Source organism: Argiope bruennichi, chromosome 2 (genome assembly GCF_947563725.1).
Source record: "Argiope bruennichi chromosome 2, qqArgBrue1.1, whole genome shotgun sequence".
Lineage (NCBI taxonomy): Eukaryota > Metazoa > Arthropoda > Arachnida > Araneae > Araneidae > Argiope > Argiope bruennichi.
Window position 1 is genome coordinate 54,502,970 of NC_079152.1, and position 23,264 is coordinate 54,526,233.

General features: G+C 28.1%; 1 protein-coding gene across 3 annotated transcripts; it reads right to left on the reverse strand.

Annotated features, from left to right (window-relative positions):
- Positions 1 to 357: 357 nt before the first annotated feature.
- Positions 358 to 21,473, reverse strand: LOC129961555 (uncharacterized). 3 transcript variants are annotated; one of them, XM_056075041.1, is made up of 11 exons: positions 21,252 to 21,327; positions 20,455 to 20,528; positions 19,726 to 19,858; positions 15,824 to 16,027; positions 13,458 to 13,671; positions 11,818 to 12,052; positions 9,948 to 10,068; positions 6,795 to 6,965; positions 5,028 to 5,043; positions 2,336 to 2,536; positions 358 to 872 (listed from the first exon to the last, which is right to left on the reverse strand). In XM_056075041.1, the coding sequence occupies exons 3-11, from the start codon at positions 19,840 to 19,842 to the stop codon at positions 541 to 543; spliced, it is 1,611 nt and encodes a 536-aa protein (XP_055931016.1). In that variant the 5' UTR covers positions 19,843 to 19,858; positions 20,455 to 20,528; positions 21,252 to 21,327; the 3' UTR covers positions 358 to 540. The 3 variants fall into 3 exon arrangements, with proteins under 3 accessions (XP_055931016.1, XP_055931018.1, XP_055931017.1); XM_056075043.1 differs by lacking the exons at positions 20,455 to 20,528; positions 21,252 to 21,327 and adding an exon at positions 21,387 to 21,473; XM_056075042.1 differs by lacking the exon at positions 20,455 to 20,528 and having other exon boundaries at positions 21,252 to 21,384.
- Positions 21,474 to 23,264: the final 1,791 nt, after the last annotated feature.

Here is a 23,264-nt window from a genome sequence, read left to right on the forward strand (position 1 = left end):
TGCCCTCAGAAGCTACTGTACACTCGGCTTAAATCGCTGACAATTCATCAGCAGTCTTGTAAAGTACTCTAAATAACAACAACAATATATCTGTGTGTTGTTGTGTATTTTAAAATACAGTATTAACCAGAAATAAATATTATATTTTAGATTAACCGCTTAACTTTCAAGCGAAGGAGATATATTTCTTTTTCAATCTTTTTAGGTAAATGACAATATTTCAAATATTTATTTACTAAATTATGAAAATGGCTACAAGAATGGAAGTTTATTTGCAATGGTTAATAAATAATTATCTATCATGAAGAATAAATAGATGATATAATATTAGAGTCACTCAGCATCAGTTGTCTTAACTAATTTATTTATACAGTAATGGACATGAAGCGATACAATATAAATAAGTACAAAAAATATTCAGGAACATAATATGAAGTATTAATAACTTATAGTATCTTAATTACCATAAACGCTATTTTCAGAATTTCGCATATTTTTACAGTTAATATCAAGCCAAATGAGAACATTCATTTAAATACTTCATTTGGCACATACAACACATGTAAACAAGAGTTGTTTTTCTTCCTCAACTTCCTCATCATCATCTTTATTTGGTATGACTGCCCAGTCAGGGACAAGAGGGTTTCGCGATTCGACCTCGTCTCCTTCTTGAGGGTTCTTGTCCAGGCAGACAAAATTGGTGGAGATACTATTTCGCGATCCGCTCATTAAAATGCCTTCATACACGAAGTCCCAGTCTTCAGGACATTGTGCTCTTCCAACAAATGTTTGAACTGTACCTCTTGATGCCAGTCGACAGTTAGAACATGACAGCTTGAGGTGTTTACCGTTAGGAAATTGGTAAGTTGTTGCTGTGGAAATAATATGATAAGTTAAATAAACGCTATTCGCTCAATCTAACAAAAAGGTCATAAATATATGATCTAAGAACAAAATGTTATTAAAAATAATCGTTAGAATAATAAGTACAGCATTCCTTGTTTTAGTCTTTTAATACATTCTACATGCTAACGGTGAAAATGAAATGAATGGAAACTCTGTAAACATGAATTAAGGAAAGATTCATAATTAATTTATAAAAATTAAATGGCAACTATGAAATAAAATTATATATGAAATTAAGAGATATTTTTTTATATAATAAAAATGGGGCTGAGTGGCAGTACACAGTACAGTTTTATTTGCAATACAGTAAATATACACTTTTAGTTATTGTTTTCCATAATTGCCTTCCGTATGAAGTTTTAATTCTTTAATATGAATATGATTTATGTCAAATCGATGTATTTTAAGATCCATTAGGATTCATTAAATATAAACTGCCATCGGTATCATCTACTAATGTATTGAATCAAAAGTTACAACCAATCGTTGATTTTGGTAAAAAAATAAAAAATAATATTTTACCATATTTATTCTCTTAGGTATATTATTTCCTCTTTGTTTTCTCAAGCATTCATTTTATAAATGTTTGATAAAATCGACGACAATCATAGTCTATTTAAGAAAAATTTGTCTTTTTATTATTTTTTATAGTATTGAAACTTTTTCCATCCAAAATGGAATTTAAAAAAAATATTTCGAAATGTCAAATTTTATAAAATCAACGGAATTGAAATGAATCAGTATTTAGTTTAATTACTTAAATATATTTAAATGGAAAAATTTAAATAGTTCTTAAATGTAGAGATTCTGAATTATATTTATATCTAATATAGAGAATTTGAAAGAAGGACGTATTGTCAGTTTTCGCGATTTAAAAATTAATGTTCTGAGTAAATAAAGAATCGGGACTAGAGATAAAAGACAATATAAAACGAATCTCATCAATTTCTAATACTTCATATTTTCAGTCTCTTTGATATTAAGTATTCAGAAACCATAGAATACTTTTTATTCTTTAACTATATGTGCAAAATATTAATTTTTTTTTATACTTCTTGAATTTATTCTATATCGTAGTTCGAACATAACGATTTTATTCTCTTCGAGAAGCTTGTTATCATGATGTTAACGACATAACGATGTAAATGTCTCGTCTAAAAGCCAATTATTATGCTGCTAACAATCATTACATAATATATTTGCAATCACTTTCACTCTGAAAACAATGAAATATTTACATTTTAGCAGTATACAAAGCAATACGAAGGTAATAGAATGAACCGATACTAATTGATTTCTTATTTTTCTTTGAAGGAAATGTTAAGCCTAGTATAGAATGTACAAGCATTGAATTTCTAATTTTAACTATGTTGTGTAAAAATGTGTTGCCGAAAAAAAGAATGTATTAATCCTTTCAAGCATGCATTACTTTGTAGTGCTGCTGCGTCTTTCTGGTTTGCAGGAGGGTCGCCAAATTCTGGTTTATCTGTAAGGCAAAGGAAGTTGGCACCACCTCCATCGCCAGACGGTCCCAGAGCACTACCTTTGGACATCGTCTCCGCACCGCTGGAGCAGTTGTTTTTACCCCAATGGATGTAAGTGGCGCCATTTCCTCGACTCATCGCCCAGGCTGTATGAGAAAAGACCCCAAATTACGACTGGCGGAGGACAATGAAATATTTTGAGCCAAACACATAAAACTCAAAGTCTAACAACAAGTTTGAAAGAGAATAACTCTAAAAAACAGAATGTTCAATTATTATAGAGATGAACGTTTATTTCAAAAAGCACAGGTTGAAAAAAATGTGAATTTTGCTTTTTTCAATTCTTGTTTTATCTTCCTTGCTGTAAACATTTCTTCTTTAAGGAAATTTTTCAATTCTCAGGTCAGAACTTAATTCGAAATTGACAAATTATGAAAATGAAATTTATCTGAGACTAACAGGAGACTTATTTCTTCCGTAAGAGGTAAATAATTTCCCAAATATTTTATTACTTTTGTTACATATTTATACTACTGCATTCGTAATAAAACATTCTTATTAGATTGCAAATTTAAAATTCTTAGCTTAGTCAAGTATTGGTATATCCTACGTATATTTTCCTACGTCTATTTTATTGTATAAATGGGGTTCTTTTTATGTTTGTAAATAATATATGTATGGCAAGATTAAAAGATATTAAATTTAAGTAAAAAGAAAAAAAATTAAATAATATTTCATGCATATTTATACTACTGTATTCGTAATAAAACATTCTTATTAGATTGCAAATTTAAAATTCTTAGCTTAGACAAGTATTAGCATCCTACGGCTTTTTAATTGTTTAAATGGGGCTCTTTTTATGTTTGTAAACAATTTATGTATGGCAAGATTAAAAGATATTAAATTTAAGCAATAGGAAAAAAATTAAATAATTTTTCATGCAGATTTTTTGTATATTTTACTATTCTTGTTTGAATTCTTTCTTAACACTAGTCAATGGATGGAATACCAGACGAAAATCAAAGTCATGACATATTCACTGAAAGTTTGAGAAAATCATCAATTGATAATGCTTTCGGAAACTACTATATGTATTACTACTACATTAAAACTATAGTATTATTTATGATTTTTTTATACATTATAATTAATAAAACTATATATATTTTGAATTATTTTTAAAATAGCTTTATTAATTCAAATAAAATGTATCGTAAAATAGTAAAAATCACAGCATATTGTTGACGAAAAATAATAATTCATAGTTTGTTTAAAATAAATAATTTTTAATTAATATTTTCATTCTAAAACCATAATTATGAAAAATGTAATATTAATAATAAACAACTGATTTATTAAATTACAGTAAAAAGAATTTTCCAGTAAAATGGAAATAAACTAATTTTATCAAATATATAGGCTCAGTTTTAAGAAATATTATATTTTATAACTCAAATGAGACTTGAAGCTTTTAAATTATTTTGGGATAAAAATTATAGCAAAAATTACTTTTAATACACCTGAGTTTATCAAAAAATATACATGTTTTCATTCTTCAGATATATTATAAACATTACCGGACGTAATTGCTTGAGATACAAAACTTTATTTTTAGATGACGCAAATCGTTTCGTAAAAAAAAAAAAAAAAAAAAAAAAGAACAAATATATTAATTTATTATTATACTCTAAAATAAATGATTGACTGAAGGAAAGTAATATTCTATACGCTTTAACATTTTTATAAAACCATTAATTGACGAAATATATAAATTTTTATGTTAGAGATGGATATCAATAAAATTGATTTATCTCTTTCTTTTATTTATTAAACATTGTTCTAACACGTAGTTGGTTGTCCAAATCTTCCTCGGTCAGAGCAGCTTCGCTAGCCGACTTATAATTTTAAATGATCAATAGAATTTAATTTTTATAAAACATTATAATCCACTCAAATAAATTTTGAAAAAAAAATTATTCCAAACGAAAGTTAAACGGTTTCTTCAACCTAAAATATTATCAATTTTATACATAAGGCCATTAAAGGATTTCTTTAGGCCACAAACTTTATCTAGACACTTTTGAGTATATATTCTTATGTTCATTTGCATTAAAATGAATTTTAAAGTAAATTGAAAGCCATTTCATTATACAAACAACTCGTTATTTTCCATCGAGAATGATACTAAGTTTGACACATTAGAAAGATATTCCATCCTGGTCTTATATATGATATTATACATTTAAAAATTTCAACAGCGTAGCTAACCTGCTCCTGCAATTTGTCTGAACCTTTTCGAAATAGATAAATGAAACGAGTAAAATAAAATGGGATCACAATATATTGATTGTGTTTTTTCTGGAAATTATCTCTATTAATATTCAAGATGCAGCTATTCAAAATAATCAGGTACTACCTGAGTTACCTGGAAGGAGAGAAGATTGAGAGATATCACATAATTTTTTGAAATCTCAACTTTCGGATCCTCAATATAATGTTTTATGACGTGTTACAAAGACTATAATTTCATAACTGTCAAAGAATTATTTGATATTAAAATAAATTTTAGAAAATATGTGTTTTACAAAAAGACTATTAATAAACTTAAGAATAATAGTTGACAAACAGTTTTCTCACCTCCTTGGTCTTTTGCCTGAAAAATATTTAAAAAAATTATTAGTATCAAAAATTAGTATCACCAAAGTTAGTTTATCATTAGTATTAATTATTTGTATCATAAAAGCTACATCGGTTAAACAATTTAAGAGTAAGATTTATGAAAACTTTTTTAAAAACTTGATTGTATTAAATTTGTAAGATTTGAAATAGTCTATTTTAATTTCTTATTGATGTATTACTTTTGAATATGTCTTTAAATTAAAGTTTTCTCAATGACAATACTTTATTTCAATGTTTTCTGAATATAATTTTTATTTAATTAATTAATGCAATTAAATTTTGATTATCTCCAATGACACAGCTTGGCAATTGATTTTTTAAGAAATGATTAAAAAATTCCGAAATATTTACATTAAAGGATTATAAATTAAAAAATAGCAAGTAGGAGATAATTATCAGAATGAATTTTACTTTATAGCTTATTAATAAAAATAGTTTTTGTTAAACTAATTACGTTAATTGTTTTTTTCGTTCATTTCAAATTTAAATACTTTTGCTGGACTTACATTTAAAATTTAATTGGAATTTAAATCACAAACATTTATTTAAATTAAGTGAACGTTTTATTAATTTTCAGAAATTTTATTCTAAAATTTTCAAACAGTTTCTGTTATAGCTATATTATTTCGCATAAGGATATTCAAAAAATGTTCAGACAAACGAGAATTCATGATTAATGAACAGAGCACTGGGATGTATATTATCACTTTTTATATTCTGGAAATTATAAGCGGAAGAATAAATACCTATAGAATTTGATTCATAAAATACTTTAAATGTAGTGTCTAAAAGCAAATTAAAACAAAGTTTATACTTTTAATTATTAGTTTTTAAATTGAATAATAGGTAAAAAAAGAGAGTTTGTACTAATATGCATTTGCCATGAAATTTTAGTCACAGGTATGAATTTATTTAATGTTTTCTATAATTTTATTTATAAATGTAAATGCATTCGAAGATACCATAAAAGTTGGAAAGAGCCATTAATCTAAAGAGTCAATATTTTATAAATCGATAAGGAGTCAATATATTATTTCGAAGATATTACAGAAGTCTGAAACAACCATTTATCTAAGAAGTAAATATTTTATAAAATTTAAAACTGCTTAAATAAAACTATAATTTTTAACTTTAGAATAAAAAAAATTCCGATATTATTTAAATATTATTTTTTCCCAAACTTTAGTAAAAAAGAATTTAACAGAGTTGTAGTTAGTGGAGAATTTTCACTCATTACGTTTGCTCATTATTTTTACGGTTATTATATTTATCAGTTACGTTCACTCATATTCACTCAGTATATATTATATTTATCAGTTACGTTCACTCATTATTTTTGCTGTTTTCTTACAAACTTTGAATAGATCTTGAGTATTGCGGGCTTTTACAACTTCATTTCAATATTTAATGTCTAAGATATATTTTAAAGTGCGACTTATCTTAGACAAGCAAGATTGAAAACAATAATTTAAACCGTAGCATTATATTTGAATAAGTAAACTCCAATTTCACTTTTGAATTATTTCCTTATCTTTAAAAGATACAATATGGTTCAATCTAAGTAGTTGTGAGCTATCCACTGTAAAGAGGGAATCTGATAAGTGCTATTTCAAATAGTACTCCAGTATTTGATGGTGTAATTTTTATGCCTCATATTAATTCTTAGGTAGATTTGTACAGCATCGATACTATTAGTAAAGAAAAGATTAAAAAAGGTACACTTACTATTGTTTGTCTGAGCTTAAGATATTTTTTATAGTAAACTCCAGGAATCGATAAACCATAGGCGTCGTTTGCTGGTTTCAGTTGATCACTGCTTCCTGTCATATCTAACTTTCCTATAACATCGTAGAAAGGCCGAATTACCTTTTGAACTTCTGCATAGAGATCGCCAACCTAAAGAAGAAAAGAAAAATTAAACATGTATTTTACTCGAAATTTTACACCTAACGTATAATGAAAGATTTTACTGAAAATTATGCTGTAAATTCACATATTTAACATAGTTAAGTTACATTCACATAATTAAGTTACATTCAAGATACTAAAGAATAACTTAATTGCATCTTTTTATAATTAGCTAAAGAAAAAATTCTGAACAAGAGAGGATATCAAAACTGTTTCAAAATTAATCGCAAATAATTGATTCCAAATATTCAGCAGAGAAACTTAAACTGCCTACTCTGACCCCCCCCCTCTCCCCAAAGGCACACGGAAAAAATCTGAATGATTGAACCGCCGCAACAGCGCACTAGAGGGAGCTGTGTTGAGTCCTAAGGGCCGTTACCGACCACGGTACAACCCTTTCCTTGGGAAGTACGTCTTGTCATCGAAGGGACGATTCAGACCGACACCTTTTTCTGTACCCACCAGGGTGACGAGAACTAACCACCATGCCGGAAGCTTCTCATCCTTAATTACTGGGGGAGTGGGGGATAATATACAGTAGAGAAGTAACTTCTCAATGTATTTTTATTTCACTTTTACGTGTGCTCAGAATTGCTATCTGAGAGTAAACCATCATCAATATGCAACACAATACATTACTTATTATGTTATAATAAATTAAAGAAAAATGCAGAATTTGGTTTTTTTTATCATTATTTTTGTAAAAATACCTGTTAAGTGGTTACTCTATAATCTGACTCTTCCAATAGTCTTATGTTTTCAAAAGAGTGATTGTAAAGCCTCACAGAGAAAACAAGTCATTCTATGCATTCAGATTTCAATGATCTTGTCACAATGTATTAAGTGGCCGCTTAAATTAAGATTTATATTTTGTAATATTTTTTATATATTATGAGAATTTCTAAATATTTTCATTTAATTTGTGTAATAAACTTAGTTTCTGCTATGAAAGTGTTTTTTTATTTTCAAAAAGGAATTTCCACTGGTTCGCTCTTTTGTTAATACATAAGTTCTCTGGTGTGATATAATTGAGAGACTAATGTATTTTAAAACGTTTATTTATTTCTTCTTTCACCTTTCGTAAATGTGTTCATTTATCTTCTTGTTTCAAAGAAATTAAAAGAAAAAAAAAACAATTTCTGAGCCTTTCGATTTGAAAATATGATTTACATTTCAAATTTGAATTTATCAATGTCGCGTTTTTTATATGCATTTGTAAATTCTACTATTAATTGTATTTATAGAATAAGTGACGAGGTTTATCTTAGAAAAAATATTATCTTAAGAAAAATCAATACTTTAGCTTTTCTTTTCTGAAAATTATAAAGTTTGAAAATTGAATTTTTGGAGAAATGGCTCAAATAATCGATATTAATTTGCGCTTATAATGACTTTTTCTTGATTCATCAAATCATCTACTTAAATGATTTAATCTCTTTATAATCAATATAACATAACTAAAAATATTTTACAGTCTTAAAAAAAATTGCTTTTGTCAGATATAGGTAAAACACATCTAGATTGCGGTTAATGTTTAAATAGCTTATTTGAAGGCTAGATTCACAGGATATTAATATATAATAATATAATAAATAAAAAACTATACATTAATTTACTTCACAATTAAAAACGTCTACAATTAACATATCATTCGTCATGGGAATCATTGATGATCGACATCTAGTTATTTTAATATCACCGTGGCGATATACTTAGTCGATATAGGTGATCGACTAAGTAGACTGATTTTTGAGGTATCTATCGTTCAGTACTGTCTATCATCTTTCTGGTTCACAAGTGATCGAAGTGGTCTTTTTGCATATTGCTGCGTTTGGGCTCGGGAATATTAAAGAAAGAAACAACACATATTCTCATTTGTAGTAAAATTATTTCATTCATACCTTGACACGTATTAGTAATTGTACACAAAAAAAGTACGTTAAACATTATTGAAAATATACTAAAATGATAAAATGTAAAACTTGGTTTAATACATTCTCACAATATAAACTTGCAAATCAATATTCATTTTTCAACCAATTTATATAAAATTCTATGCGATCAATATGTTAAGGAAAATAAAGCATACCTTTTGGAGTCGAGACAGAGTTTTAACAAAGGACGATGGTTTCTTTTATTCACAACATCAAGATTTTAGCGATAATAAATTCTGCTTATATACAAGTTTCAATTTAGAGTGAAGTAAACTGGAATTTTTTTTTGTTCAGCATTAGATTTAAAATGACCAATATCTTAAAACTGATGTTTTTTGTTGTTATCTTTGCGAACATGGACATCGATTTTTACCCAAAATTATCCTTTAAATCAAAGTATTCAGGTAATGGATTTCAGTTAATTTGCATAGAGAAATATATTTAATACAAAACACATATATTTTTAAGCAGGTTCATGGCCGAAGAAAGAGATAACACTTTTAATTTTTAAACTTCGCTTTTTCCATCCCGGGAGGTATAATTTAAGCACAAGCAAGAAGCGACGAGGTAAGCCAATCTACATCACAACACAAGAGAGAAAAAAAATTGAAAGAAATATTTATCCCTTTGATTTTATTCTATGAGATTCTGATAGGGATTTTTTTACATGTGTCGATTTAGGTAAGGGAATTATAGGGATCTCTTAAAAGAATTTGTTTAGATCGATAAATTTTTATCCCTTCACTCGGAGCGTGAGAATCGATGATTTAAACATTTTTACAGAGCTTCTGTTGCATTTATTACATAAAAAAGGCGGAATTGGATTAGGTAATAAGAGAAAATTTTAGAATGAAATTAATATGGGCTAAATTAAGATAAAAATTAGGAAATTAATTAAGATTTAATTTAGATTTAGAGATATCACTACATATAAATAAAAAATATTTGTGTAAAATATAAATATGTTCCTTTTAATTTCGTTATGAAGAAATCTGGTTGATTTGATGAATAATAGAATTAAATGAATTTCGATCACCTGCTTTTCTTGCTCTGGAGTGAGGGGTCTGGTTACTTTCATCCAATCAGCTATGGCACTCTTAGTGTTTAAAAGATCGTCGAACTTCTGTTCAAATGAATCCAAATTAGCTTCAAGAAACCTGGAAACGAAAATTAATGATAACATTTTCTTTCCTTTAAGATAATGGGAAAAATAGTAAATATACTAGAATTTCGAGAGAGCGAGAACTCCTGCGTTGTTATCATTAAACTTCAAAATGATTATTTCAAATATGAATCATCGGTGAGAAGAAAAAAACAAATCAAGGGGCTGCTTTTATAGGAAAATTATAAAATATATATATTTTTTTTTTGCTTTTCTTAATCAAAGTGTTTTAAGTTATTTTATATAGAGGTGATTTAATAAGTAGAAGTCTTTCCATTTTTAAGACTAACAAAGAGAGTATAGATTAAAACACACATTTGATATGTACATTACACCCTGAAGTATTTTGTTCGCTACTATCCGGCCTGATTTTTCAAAAACTAAAAACTGTAAGTTTTGAATCGTATCTTACGGTTAAATTCTCATATCTGCGTATGATTTATCAGTGAAAAATAAAATAAATTTGAGTCAGTTTTCTTAAGAATCAGACCTGCGATTAATGTTAATGTTTTGTTTATGTTTTCAGCATTTAAGTTAGGCATTACAGAATTTATTTTAAAATGTGAACATTTTATATCCTTTAACTTACTTTTTATCTTATAAAATCTTGAAACGTGCAATGAAGTATATAAACATGTATAAATTATCAGTACATAGCCTTTAATTTTAATTCAACACTTTACCGGCAACGGCTCCTATGATTCAACGGGCCCAAGTGAATATGTGGCATGAGATTCCAATTATCTCATGCCACATATTCACATTCTATGTGGCATGAGATAATTGGAAGGCACAGTACTGGCTTAAGTGAGAAGGCTAAAGTGAGAAAATACGTATTATAACGGTGGATTTTGGAATAAAAACTTTGTCTTGTGGTATTGATGGGAAAATAGTTCATAGAACTCTGGCTTAACTGGTTTTTTAGTTATCCGACCTGCCCTTCCGCCACATTAAGCCGGATACTCGGGAGTGTACTGTATTTCGAATTGCTTGGACCAGTTCTTCAAACTGATTATTCATACTAAATATATATTTCTAATTCATTTAAAGTTGAATGTCCTTTGTATTACATTTGGAATTCGTCAAAGTAAATTTATATGTGAAAAATTATTTTTAATTAGTTTTTTTCTTACCGTAAGTTCTACAGTCACAAAAAATTTAAACAATGTTTTCGTTTAATAAGATGTAAAACCGTTGATATTATTAAAACAAAATGAAAATATAATTGCAGGCAACTTGTAATTTAATATTCTGAGATTAATGTCAAATTCCCTCCATGTTTTAATACAATATGGAATGAATTAATTATATTATAGCAAGGTTGAATGCATATTAAAATATCTGATTTTGATTATGCTTGAGAATTTTCTGTAAACCTAAAGCATTTTGCACTGATAAATTTTATGAAAATATTCTCATTATACTATCATACCATAAGACTTCTTGAATTGTATGAGACTACTTTATTATGCATATTAAGTTTTGCTAAGTAGAAATTTTCAGAACATGCTAAATGATAATCTGATAGTTATTTTTACTTAGAAAAAAGGAGGACATAATTTGGTTATATAACAATAAACAAAAGATTATAATTTGAAGGTAAGTAGAAATTTACAAGGCTAAACAAAAAGGAAGAAACAGAAGCAGAAATCTAACTATCATCTTAATAAAAGAAGCTTGTTTTCTTTATTTCAGATTAAAAAGATTACAAATGAAGAAGTAAACAGTAAATATGCATTTGTACCTGTTTCTTAGCTTATCTTTTCTAGATGGATCAAGATAACTTAGTGGCCACAGTTCCATCTTGATTGGAATGCCCCTTCCCCCGTTGAAAGTTTTTAAATCATCAGGGAAATTCTTTATGGTTTCTTTCAAAGTTTCCATGTCATTCGGAGCTTTGCCTAGTGGTACAGAACTAAAAACTTTGATTTGAGTACTCTCCACTGTCTTGGCAACATCTTTCATATATTCGCCACTGACTGAAAATTCATAAATAAGTTATCAGGCAGTTGTTTATAACAAAACAGAAACAAAATTTCACTAAGAAAAAGAAAGAAAGCAAGGAATATTATCAGTTTCTTTTTTTGTTAATGTATAATCAAATATTTGGGGCAGGACATTCAGGATAACTAAAATTTTTGTCATTATCGTTTCTGTGTAAATTAAAAATTTTAATAAACTAATAAGGTTATTTCTCTAAGGTCTGCTTGTATTTGTAAATAAGGTTACAAATACAAGCAGAACAGAGCCGTAACAGGGCCGTCTAGCTCTGAACTTTTTAATGAAATAAAATTTTAACATAATTGGAAATTAGCACTAATAAAGAAACATTTTTAATGCAATTTGTGGAGATAAGATTAGGTTTTATTATCTGATTTTCTTTCATGCTACAGTTCATCAAAGCCTCAGCGAATCCATTCTCATAACTTTCTACGGAATTCAATCTACAGAAGGTCATTTTTTTCATCTTGTTTTTCTATTTCTCATGATGCAAAAATAAAATAATATAATTAAAAAAACACAGGATTTTATTGAATTTCTAAGATTTCAAATTTTTCGAAATGAAAATAAAATAAACTATGTTTCTTTGTATGCCCATCATCGTGAAAAGGAACAACCACAACTTAAGAACGTAATTAACTGTATAAAGCATTTTGAAATGTGATGACGCCAAAGTTATAGATATACGTCAAATTTTGGGCATTATTGGACAAAGATTGTATTTTCTCTTTTAGTAAACCAAACAAAAAGAAAATATGTTTTATTGTGTAATTGTACCAAAATGTCGAAGGAAGAACTTCCTTCTGGTCTAACTTGCGAATAAAAAATTGCAATTTAGACCGTTTAGATAACCATAAATAGCCAATCAGACCCGCATTAAAACACACGGATAAACTGATTGATCGGACAGCAAACTGGTAGGAACTATGATTGAGTCTTAAGGGCCATCACCGGCCACGCTACAACTTTTCCTGTGAGAAGCACGTCCCGTAATCGGTAGGAGGTAGCCGACCACCACCATTTCTGTATCCACCAGAGTAGCGAGAACCAGCCACTATACCGGAAGCTTCTCATCCTCATTTCTGAAGTCCCCCCCAGTGGGAAACCATTCAGATAAAATATGTGAAAGATAAAGTCGAAAGCTTATTCATACCAAAAAATTTGTTGTTATTTCATATGTGTAACAAAATTTAATAACTAAAAAGCATAAAAAAAAGCTTATCTATCAAAATGATAATTATTAAGATAAGCTGCTCTTCTTTATGTTAAATTTTATTCATCTTTTAAAAATTCATAAGTAATCCGACTTTTCAAAAATGCGATTAATTTTTTTCAATAATTTTCATGAGAGGCAAATGACAACTACGATTAATGAATGAATACCTTCAACGCCAAGATCGAAGATTTCAAGTCTTCCCCCGACATCGACAGCAGCCTTGATCCTTTGCTTGTCTCGAGTGCTGTTGCATTCCAGACGTAAGGCCACGATTAATTCTCCACCGTACGTGATGCTCCGGACAAAATGCGTGCCCACAGCGTCTCCCAAGGATTTCCAGAAGTCGTGAGGCTTTGCATCAGCAGGTAACTGCTCTGTCACCTGAAAGAACAAGTTTGTCTCTTTCTTTATGGTCGTCTTTCTTCCGAGAGAGGCGAAAGATAAATTGCATTGAGGTTTTAGTGGTTAAAAGACATGCCTTCATTTAATTCTATAAAGGACCATTTTTTTCCTTACGAGTGATACATGATGGATTTCGGGAATTAAAATTGACTTTTTGAAAATTTGTTATTATTAAAACTGATTTGTCCAAACATTTTTTTTATATTGAGAAATAATGTTACAATATCCCCAGGAATGTTAACAGATGTTTGGATAAAATACTTTCCCTTATTTACAGATCGAAGTCACAGCGATTCAAATATGAGATAGTAAAACAGTTTTATGAAATATGAAAAACAATTGTTAAAAGTATACTTCTTACAACTTGGAAATGTTCTACGCTGATTTTGATTGACTTAATTGATGCCTTTTTTTTAAGGTTAAAGGAGGGTATTGTTCATTTCAGAAAATACTGCCTATCACTTTTCGACAATTTTATATCTTTAAGCGGTTACGCGCAGTAACCACAAGAATAATTAAGTATTAATTTTTAAGAATTCTCCTTATATATACAAACGTAAATGTATATTTATATGTGGGGATTTATATAAATTTATAGATACTACATCCATAAGTAAATGTAAGTGTTTAAGTAAGCAATTAATTTTTACTAACAAAATAAAACTTTAATAAATGTAAAACTTAAAAAGCCATTACAAATGTTAAAGAAGAAAAGTTACTCAAGAGAAAATAGGATTCGAAACGAGTCTTGATGCACAAGGCAAAATTACTATCGAAGATGCAAATGTTTTTTATTTTTCAAAATGCATGCTCAAAGTGTATTGCATACACCAAGAGAACTGTTGCCATAGAAAGAAAAAGATTTTTATAATATATATAAAACGTTCCAGAAAATTAATTAATGAAAAAAAGTTTTTCTACAAAGTTTTCTGTTTTCAAAAGTTTCTGTTTAGGAAGAAGCAAACATCTCCTTCTTCTTTCATTTCAATCCTATTTTGATGCAATCAAATATAGACTAGCAAATGAGCAAAAGCATGAAGAGTTTCATTTCCTGAAAACAGACAATATTAAATAAAAAGAAGTTTTAAAAAACTGGATTGCCTTCTCCGGCAGAAATAACACATACCAGAAAAATAATGCACAAATGGAATTTAATTTCGAACTCGAATCTACAATCGAGTAACCATATTCCTTTGAAACTTTTGATATTAACATGATATGATTAATTTTTTTTCACGAATAATAAGCAACACGCTTCGATTCCAGTCCATTTCTTTTCAATAACTTAAACAACCACCTCAGACTCCAAATACTTAAGTTTAAAAACGTAATTCTTAAATGCTGAAACTCTTGTGCGATCATTAAACATAAAATTGTAGGAATATGAAATAAATGACCTAGGGAAGCTGTTACATTGACAGATTAAACAAGAGTTTTCATTGTACGACATTTATAAAGCAGAAATACGTAGAATAGAATATGTATATACAGTATACTCATAGCTGGATGTAGGATAAGAGTCAACTCTAATGTACTCATGACGAAACAAAATTATTTCTTTTAAAATCTTAAAGAAATAATTTTGTTAAAAAAATGTTTACATTATTTGGAAATTAATCATTTCTTTGTAAGTCGCGTTTTGTATAATTTGTAAAGTAGATTTCAGATTTGTAGAACAAACGCTTATTATTAGGAGTAGTTTAAAGTAATCAATCCAAAATTTAAAAAAAATCATAATTGATATCAAACTGTGTTCGTCTCATGAGAATAAATTTTTAGCAAATATTTCAAATTTAATTATAAGGAAGCTTATTCTTGGCGCCTACAAAATTTCTACTATTATTATATATAAATAGGAGAAATAAAAAAACATTGTTAGAAAAAATAATTTGCTTAAAATCCTTTAAAGAACATTTAAATCAGCTTAAGTTTGGAAGGAATTCAATCCTTATAAATACTGCAAGCTAAAACAATCAAAATCAAGGAATTAATTGAAAATTAAATGCATAGATTAAAAGAGGTTAAGAAATTAATGATTTTAGAGAGATTTAAAAGTAATAGGGAAAAAAGTAAGAAGGATTCACAATTCTGTAAAATTTACTCGCAAAAGAATTATTCTTAAAATACCAACCGTCAGGTAAGTAGCTTTCACAGCTACTTCCACAGTATTCTCACGATTGTACTTGTCTGCCAAGTAAGCTCCCGAGGCGCCGGCTTTAAATATCCCTCCTTTGACATTTAAAGAGAACGAACCATCCACATCAAGAAGATCTCTCGATTCCACAGCGTTGTCCACTATCTTGTAAGATGTCTCTGTCACTGGACTTTGAATGATCTAACAAAAGAAAAGAAAAAGATGCGATGATGTGGATATAGATAAATATTACCTTTAAATCACCTTTAATTTATCACCTTTATATATATATATATATATATATACAGGGTGTTTATAAAGTCCCGGACCCATTTTGATGTTTAATAACTCATAAAATAATAAAGATAGATTTAAATTAATAACATAAATGGTTAAATAGACTCAAAAAGTTTCATGACCCTTGTCAATGAACTTCCACGTGTGCCCCCTTCGTCGCACGGAGAATATCAAGTCGATAGTCAATTTCACGCCAGGTAGCGACAAGCATGTCGGCATCCACAGAGCCTTTTGCGCACTTTATGGCGATTAACAATGCCAGAAACATGAAAGGATGCTTTATCGGAGAACATTATGCTCTTCAGAAAATCAGCAGCATCTTCTATCCTCCTTAGCATATCTGTTGCAAAGGCCATCCTCCTAGGCCTATCGTTCGGTTCCAAAACTTGAACAATTTGAACTTTGTATGCATGCAGTCTTAATTTTTTCTTAATAACCTTGTACACCGTCGAAATTGGCATATCCAATTCTGTTGCCGCTGATCTCACAGATATTCTAGGATTGTGTAAAAATGTCTCTCTGACACGCTCAACATCAAAATCGCTTATGCAAGGACGTCTGGAACGTTTCTTATCTGCGATACTTTCAATTTCTAGAAAATTCTTTTTCCACCGCAAGGTGCTGTTTTTGGATGGAGGATCTTTTTGGTAAATTCTTCTGAAATTTCTCTGTGCTTGCACTATCGATTTCATTTCTATGAACCACCATAAAATCTGTGCTTTCTCTTGTGGTGTATGCATTCTCCTTAATATCCGCTCGAATAAAACATCACATACAAAAGTACTACATAGAACAAACACATCAAAAGTAAACATAACATTGCAATAGTTGCCAAAAACAAAAGAGAGAAAAATGCAATTAATAAGCAGACAATATTTAGAAAAGTACAGATATTTAGACTGGAAAATGAAATTATCTGAAATTAACCACACGCGCAGACGATATTTACAAAAGTAAAAATATTCAAACCTGAAAAGGAAAATATATGAGTTATTCCATCAATAAATGTCATAAGTGTGTTTATATCTTTATTATTTTATGAGTTATTAAACATCAAAATGGGTCCGGGACTTTATAAACACCCTGTATTAATGATAGCAAGAAAAGGATTACATTTTGATTTTGAATTTAATTTCTTTGCTTTAATTTTCCTTTTTCAAAATAAGATGCATAAAGTAATTCAAGTAACGAGTAATTCATGCTAATATCAATTTTTTGAATTCTTCAAAATTTACTGAAAAAGACAAAAGTGCAATTGAAGTAATTGTAAATGATAACACAGATAATTATTGATCTTTGATTATCTGGTTTTGAATGATATAAATCATTACGTTTGAAAAAATTAAATCTTTTGAGGTGAAATGGTTTAACTATTTTATAGCGTCACAAAACCCTTTTTATACTAATAAAACCTTACTTGAATTCTGATATAACCTAATTTCTCTTTTAAAGAACTATTTTTGTTCTTAACTAATCGCAATTATCACATTTCTGTTATTGTGGATTTAATGTTAACATGTTCACTTAAAACAGTGCTAAAGATATTTAAAGAAATCTCCAGAGTAAATTGCAGATAAAGGAAATAGTGTAAAAAAAATAACTACTTAATAATGTGGAATGTATTATGCACTCAGGCTACCTTTTGTTGAAGTTAACAAAGGAATTAAGTTACGTCATAATCAAATGGCAAGCATATCCACGCAATGATACTTAATCTTTAATAATAAGATTCTTTATGCTATGGTGTCATGTCAAGTTTTTTTTCTATGTAGGATTCCAGTTTCAACTCAGTTGTCTTAACTCATTATACGTGCACCATATAAGCATGAAAAATAAATAATATTAAGTATGAAAAATAAATAATAAAAATAACCATTTTTAATTTCACAAAATTTGAAATTTTCTTCTTTTACTTTGATCAGTATAACATTTTTCTTATTCAGTTTTAATCCTAATTGTTTACTTACCCTTTCTTGATATCTGCAAAATTTTAGAACTTTTATGTTATCGGCTTTTACGTGAAAGATTTTGCATCCTGTTTTTTTGGAATATTAACTGCAGTTCTTCTAAGCCGAAATTTTAAATAAAAATGATATATCACATTTTCTGTGGATTAAGTAGAAATTTTTTCATTTATAGATGTTTAACATAAAAATGTAGACTTTCGTACCATTCTTGTGTTTTTTTAAAATTCAAAAACTGAGAATTTTTCGTTTTTAAACAGAACGAAATATTATTCTATACTTATAGAGAGTGGAAAAAGAATCACTCGATAAATTAAATTATTTTTTAAAATTGATTTTCGATTCTCTTGATTTTGCTTTTTTATTCAAAAATAAACTGACAAAAATATTTCAAATGCGGAAAATATTTGAAAGATGTCGAGAAAATCAAGAGAAGTATTATTAGTAAATATATTTTGAGTACAATACTTTTGAGATACTTAGTTTTGTTTGTTTGAATTTTAACTTTCTTACATGTGTTCCTAGTATACAAAGAGAAAATACTGTAATTGTCAAAAAATTCAAATTTAAAATTTTCATGAATTTCTTCATTTCAAATTTTACTGAGTCCGAAAAACTCCTTTTTGTAATTATGTGTGTTTGTCCTTGAAAACGGTAACTAAAAATGCTTTGAACTGGTCTGATAAAAATAGATACATGATCTCTACTCCACATTTGTATATTTCTATCAAATTTTAACGAGATCCATTCAGAGGAAGTATATCTATCCGGCTGTCCGAATATAAATTAATACGATAATTACAGAACAAAGTGAGCAAGATGGATAAAATTTGGTACAGATATTTAACATTTAAAGAGCAGATATGTAATGATTGGAGCCAAATCTTTAAAGGGGGTTGACTACAACCCTGTAGAAGGGGTAACTCAAATACGCAATGGCTTAAATATATATAATTTGATACGTGATTTTGTGATTACAACTGCAGTTTTGTATCAAATTTAGGTTTTTTTCCCCTTTTTAAAGTCCATTGAATTTTACTTTTTAAATTAAGTTACATTTTTGTATTTTTAGCATTTTTTTTCGAAACTCATTGAGCCTATCTTATTTTCTCATCATATTCTCTTTATTTTGTCATATTTTCACTGTTTCTAACTATTGACATAATTGCATTTTAACAGATGCATATTTAAATAGAGATTTTACCTTAAGTCAGGTACATTATGATCAAGGAATGGTTTTTGCGTCAATAAATCATAAATCAAACCATAACAAACCATATCAAAAGTTCGCACTATTCTATTATTTTGTAAATATAGTTCGCAAATGTCATGAGGTTAATACTACACAAGTATATTTATTAAAGTGCATACAAGAAAGTTTTGAAGAAATAACTCCCTCTGGTTAATATGAAGAAATAACTCCCTAACTCCCTTTGGTCTTAATACGAAAATATAAAACAACTTATGCAACTGAAGAAATAAGAAACGAGGAGTCAGTCATTTTAAATTGATTATTTTAAAAATGCCCCCCTCCCTTTATCTTCCACCAATGAAATAGTAAAATATGTATGCTTGTAAAATCAATTGGAGAAATAATTTTTAATGTTAAAATATTTCTTCTGTGTAAAAATAACTTACTACTGGATTGGTAGTGACGCTTTTCGGAAATATATCGACGCCAATTTGCATAGTGTCCAGATTGAATGTCCTGCCCAACAGAAGGGGCAGAACGTACGGCATTATAGTGACGGCCATACTTGAAGAATTCAATCTATGAAAGAAGAAATGAAAAAAAAAATTAAGATATAGTAAAAAAATAATTTGGAAATGAATTAATTAAAAAATTAGCATCATTTCCAATGGTTGTTATATGATACCAGAATAAATGAAATGCAATGATTGCATTAGAATAGATTTCGGTAGCCTTTTGTTGTTTTAATGATTGATGGAGGACCAAAAGCATTAAAGCAGTTCTTCAAGGGATAAAGTGGAGCTTGTAGAACAGAAAATTCGAGGATTCGAAATAAAGTTACAAAAAATGCAAATTATGCGCGACCCTGCATATTAAATTTATCTGGATAAGCTGTCTTCTAGGTGATGTATTGTGGAAGTTAGAAAAGTGGCTGTTTCGTCATTCTCATCAAATACATATGCTTCAAAATTGGGAGATGTGTACGAAAGTTGCTCTATTACAGCTTAGAAACAGGTAAAATGGATACAATGCATTCAATAATTTTTTATTGGTTTTTTGTTGTTTCATTTTTCAATTTATTACTTACTGCTGCTTTTGCATATTTCAAAATATTGCATGTCACTTTCTAAAAAGATGAAATGTTTATATTAATGTTCTTTCCATAAATTACATACCGTAAAAATAATTCTCAAAGACTGCAACGGCTGCTGTAATGAAACCAGACAAATACGGGACAAATCAATCAAGCCTGAAACATTATCATGATTTGGTATTATTGAATAAATGTACGAATTTTTATGTTTTTTTACATTACATACAAAATAACTTAAAAAAATCATAAAATTTAAAGCAATAAGAAACTATATTATTATTTTTTTTACCATTCAGTGTTTTTACAAGAAAATATGCAATGATTCTTTTATACACATGATATTAATTTCATCTATAGCAAGAAATATTCCTTAAATAAATAAAAACAATTCTAAATTAAATCCTTTTCCGTTCCTCTCAAATTTATGAAAGAAACTTTTAAATAGGTATGCTTTTTCCCTTATTAACATTCCGATGTCTGTTTTTATAAAAGAACGATAATTATTTATTTACAAATACTTAAGAATTAGGATAATTTTTAATTGTTACCTGTAAAAATTTGTTGTGCAATGAACATCTAAGGCCAATATAGACTAATAAATGAATGCATGAATTAATAACTAAAAGTTTCAAACCATTTTACGCTTTTAAAATTGTATATTTACAGTGGAACATAGAAAAAAAGTCAAAACTAAAAAAAATAGTTTAAATATTCTTAATAACTCTTTTAAAAATACATCTGTTGCTTAAAATAGAATAGAATAAAAAATGTCAAGAATAAAATAAAAAAAATAATATAATAAAATAATTTAAATACATATTGAAGCTATTTATATGCATAATTTATTATCATTTAAATCAGTTATTATAAAATACTTACTTAGTCCGATCAAAACGCTTTATAAAAACATTAATATTCGACAAATCTTAAAAATATTTCTATTAAAACTATGTATATGTCAAGATCATCATCTAATGTTTAATAGAAGAAGAAATAATTCGATATCTAATATACCTGTAAATTGAAGCGATAAGGAAATGCCAACGGCGATTGAAGAAAAAGTAAGGAACGGGAAAAAAGAGTTGTCTTGTCACAGATGGGAAGTTCTCACAACTAAAACAGACGCTAAGATGACAGATTTTACGATTTGCACTTATTCGATTGTAGCAAAAAACACCGATAGTTTATTTCAATGTTTTGCACGGAATACATTTTCGTGCGTTTTCTGGCAAAAAACAACAGGTTATGAAAAGTCGTATTTTTGTTGCCTAAAGCTTAATTTGTATTTCTTTATGAAAGTTTTTTTTTTTAGTTTAGAAACAGCGTGACAATATTGATACTGTTGAAACCTAAATGTATATTTTCTTTTCCAAAAAAGTTAATGTAGTGTGGATAAATTTAATAGTTAAACTTTTAGTGCGCATTCACACATAGGATATACATATGATATATATTTTTTGCAATTTGGAGAAATATTAAAAAAAAAATCCGATTTTTTGAAGTTACAAAGTGTAGGAATGTTTGTTACTATTTGCTATTTATTAATAAATTTCTATTAAACTGCCTAATGAGAAACACTATTATTAAATAATGGAAATTCGAATATATCTATAAAAATAATCTAATACAATTAAAACCTTTTTGTGTTCTTTATATTACAAATAAAATATCAGTTTTAACCCTTTTTTTCTGGAAATGAGTTGAATATTGAATATTTTCAGAGCATTGATATTCGCCTTCGTTTCAATACGGTTTTACTCCAGGAAATTGAGAAATCTTTGGGTGGGCATTAAATACTTGGTCTTTAAAAAAGTATTTTTAAAAATGAACAAACGAAATTAAAGCTTTAAACGAGTTATTATTATTAAAAATCTTAATGTATATAAATTACGTGTCACGTTGTTTGTCCGCGATGGACTCCTAAACTACTTAGCCGATTTTAATCAAATTTGCACACCGTGTGCAGTTTGATCTAACTTAAAAGATATTATAGCCCTTTTTTTGAATTTTTAATTAGAATTTTAATTATTAATTAAAAACTAATTTTCCAGCCAAAAAAATCTTTTCATTTTCTCCACCGCCAAACGGGTACGGCTTCAGTTTTTTTCCCCAACAGTCATGAGGCTAGGCTTAAGACTTTTCGGCTGATTATTTGAAACGATTCTGTTTATTTTCTTAAGGTTTGATGCATTTAAAATTAAACATTGTTAATGAATCGATCTTTCAGATTCATTCTTAAGTGCCTTTGAATTAAAATAAAACAGAATAAAGGAAATTAAAAATTTCTAATCTGCATAGCGTTACCCCAACTGGCGTAGAAAAACTCACGCATTTGCATTACCGTAACTGGCGTTGAAAATTCACGCATGCGCATTGTGTTCTGATTGTTGACATGACAACCATTATCAACGGATGATTTAAATTATTTTTAGGTTAGTTGCATGTTTTTGTAATTAAATTGTATTTATGTTAGTTATATATTTTTTTGTATACGCTTATAGTTTTAAGTACATCGTTTTTTTTTAGTTTTTTTTAAACCTGTTTTCAACCGATTATTTTAAACGATTCGTTTTATTTTCTTAGTGTTTGATGCATTTAAAATTAAACATTGTTAATGAATCGTTCTGGTCATAATGAATCTGAGAATATTTTGTTGACAAATTCTTGAGATATTACATAAATTAAGAAAGATATTCTTTAGTGCCCATAAAGTTTAAACGCTCAGTGACTCTATTATGAGTAATCATATTATTAAAAAAATGCTTTGTTTCAGTAAAAAATATTATTATATTAATTGCAGATTAATCATTTACACTTTAATTTAAAGCATAAATTCTACGGGAACTAACAGAAAATGAGAGAGATACATATTACGTTATGACTGAAGGCGTT

Coding starts and splice junctions, on each gene's coding strand:
- LOC129961555 (XM_056075043.1), bottom strand. CDS start 19,842: ATGGCCGTCACTATAATGCCGTACGTTCTGCCCCTTCTGTTGGGCAGG. Junction 16,028..19,725: donor GCGTCACTACCAATCCAGTA/GTAAGTTATTTT, acceptor TTCTTTTGTTAG/ATCATTCAAAGTCCAGTGAC. Junction 10,069..11,817: donor AAAGATAAGCTAAGAAACAG/GTACAAATGCAT, acceptor TTTCGTTTCCAG/GTTTCTTGAAGCTAATTTGG.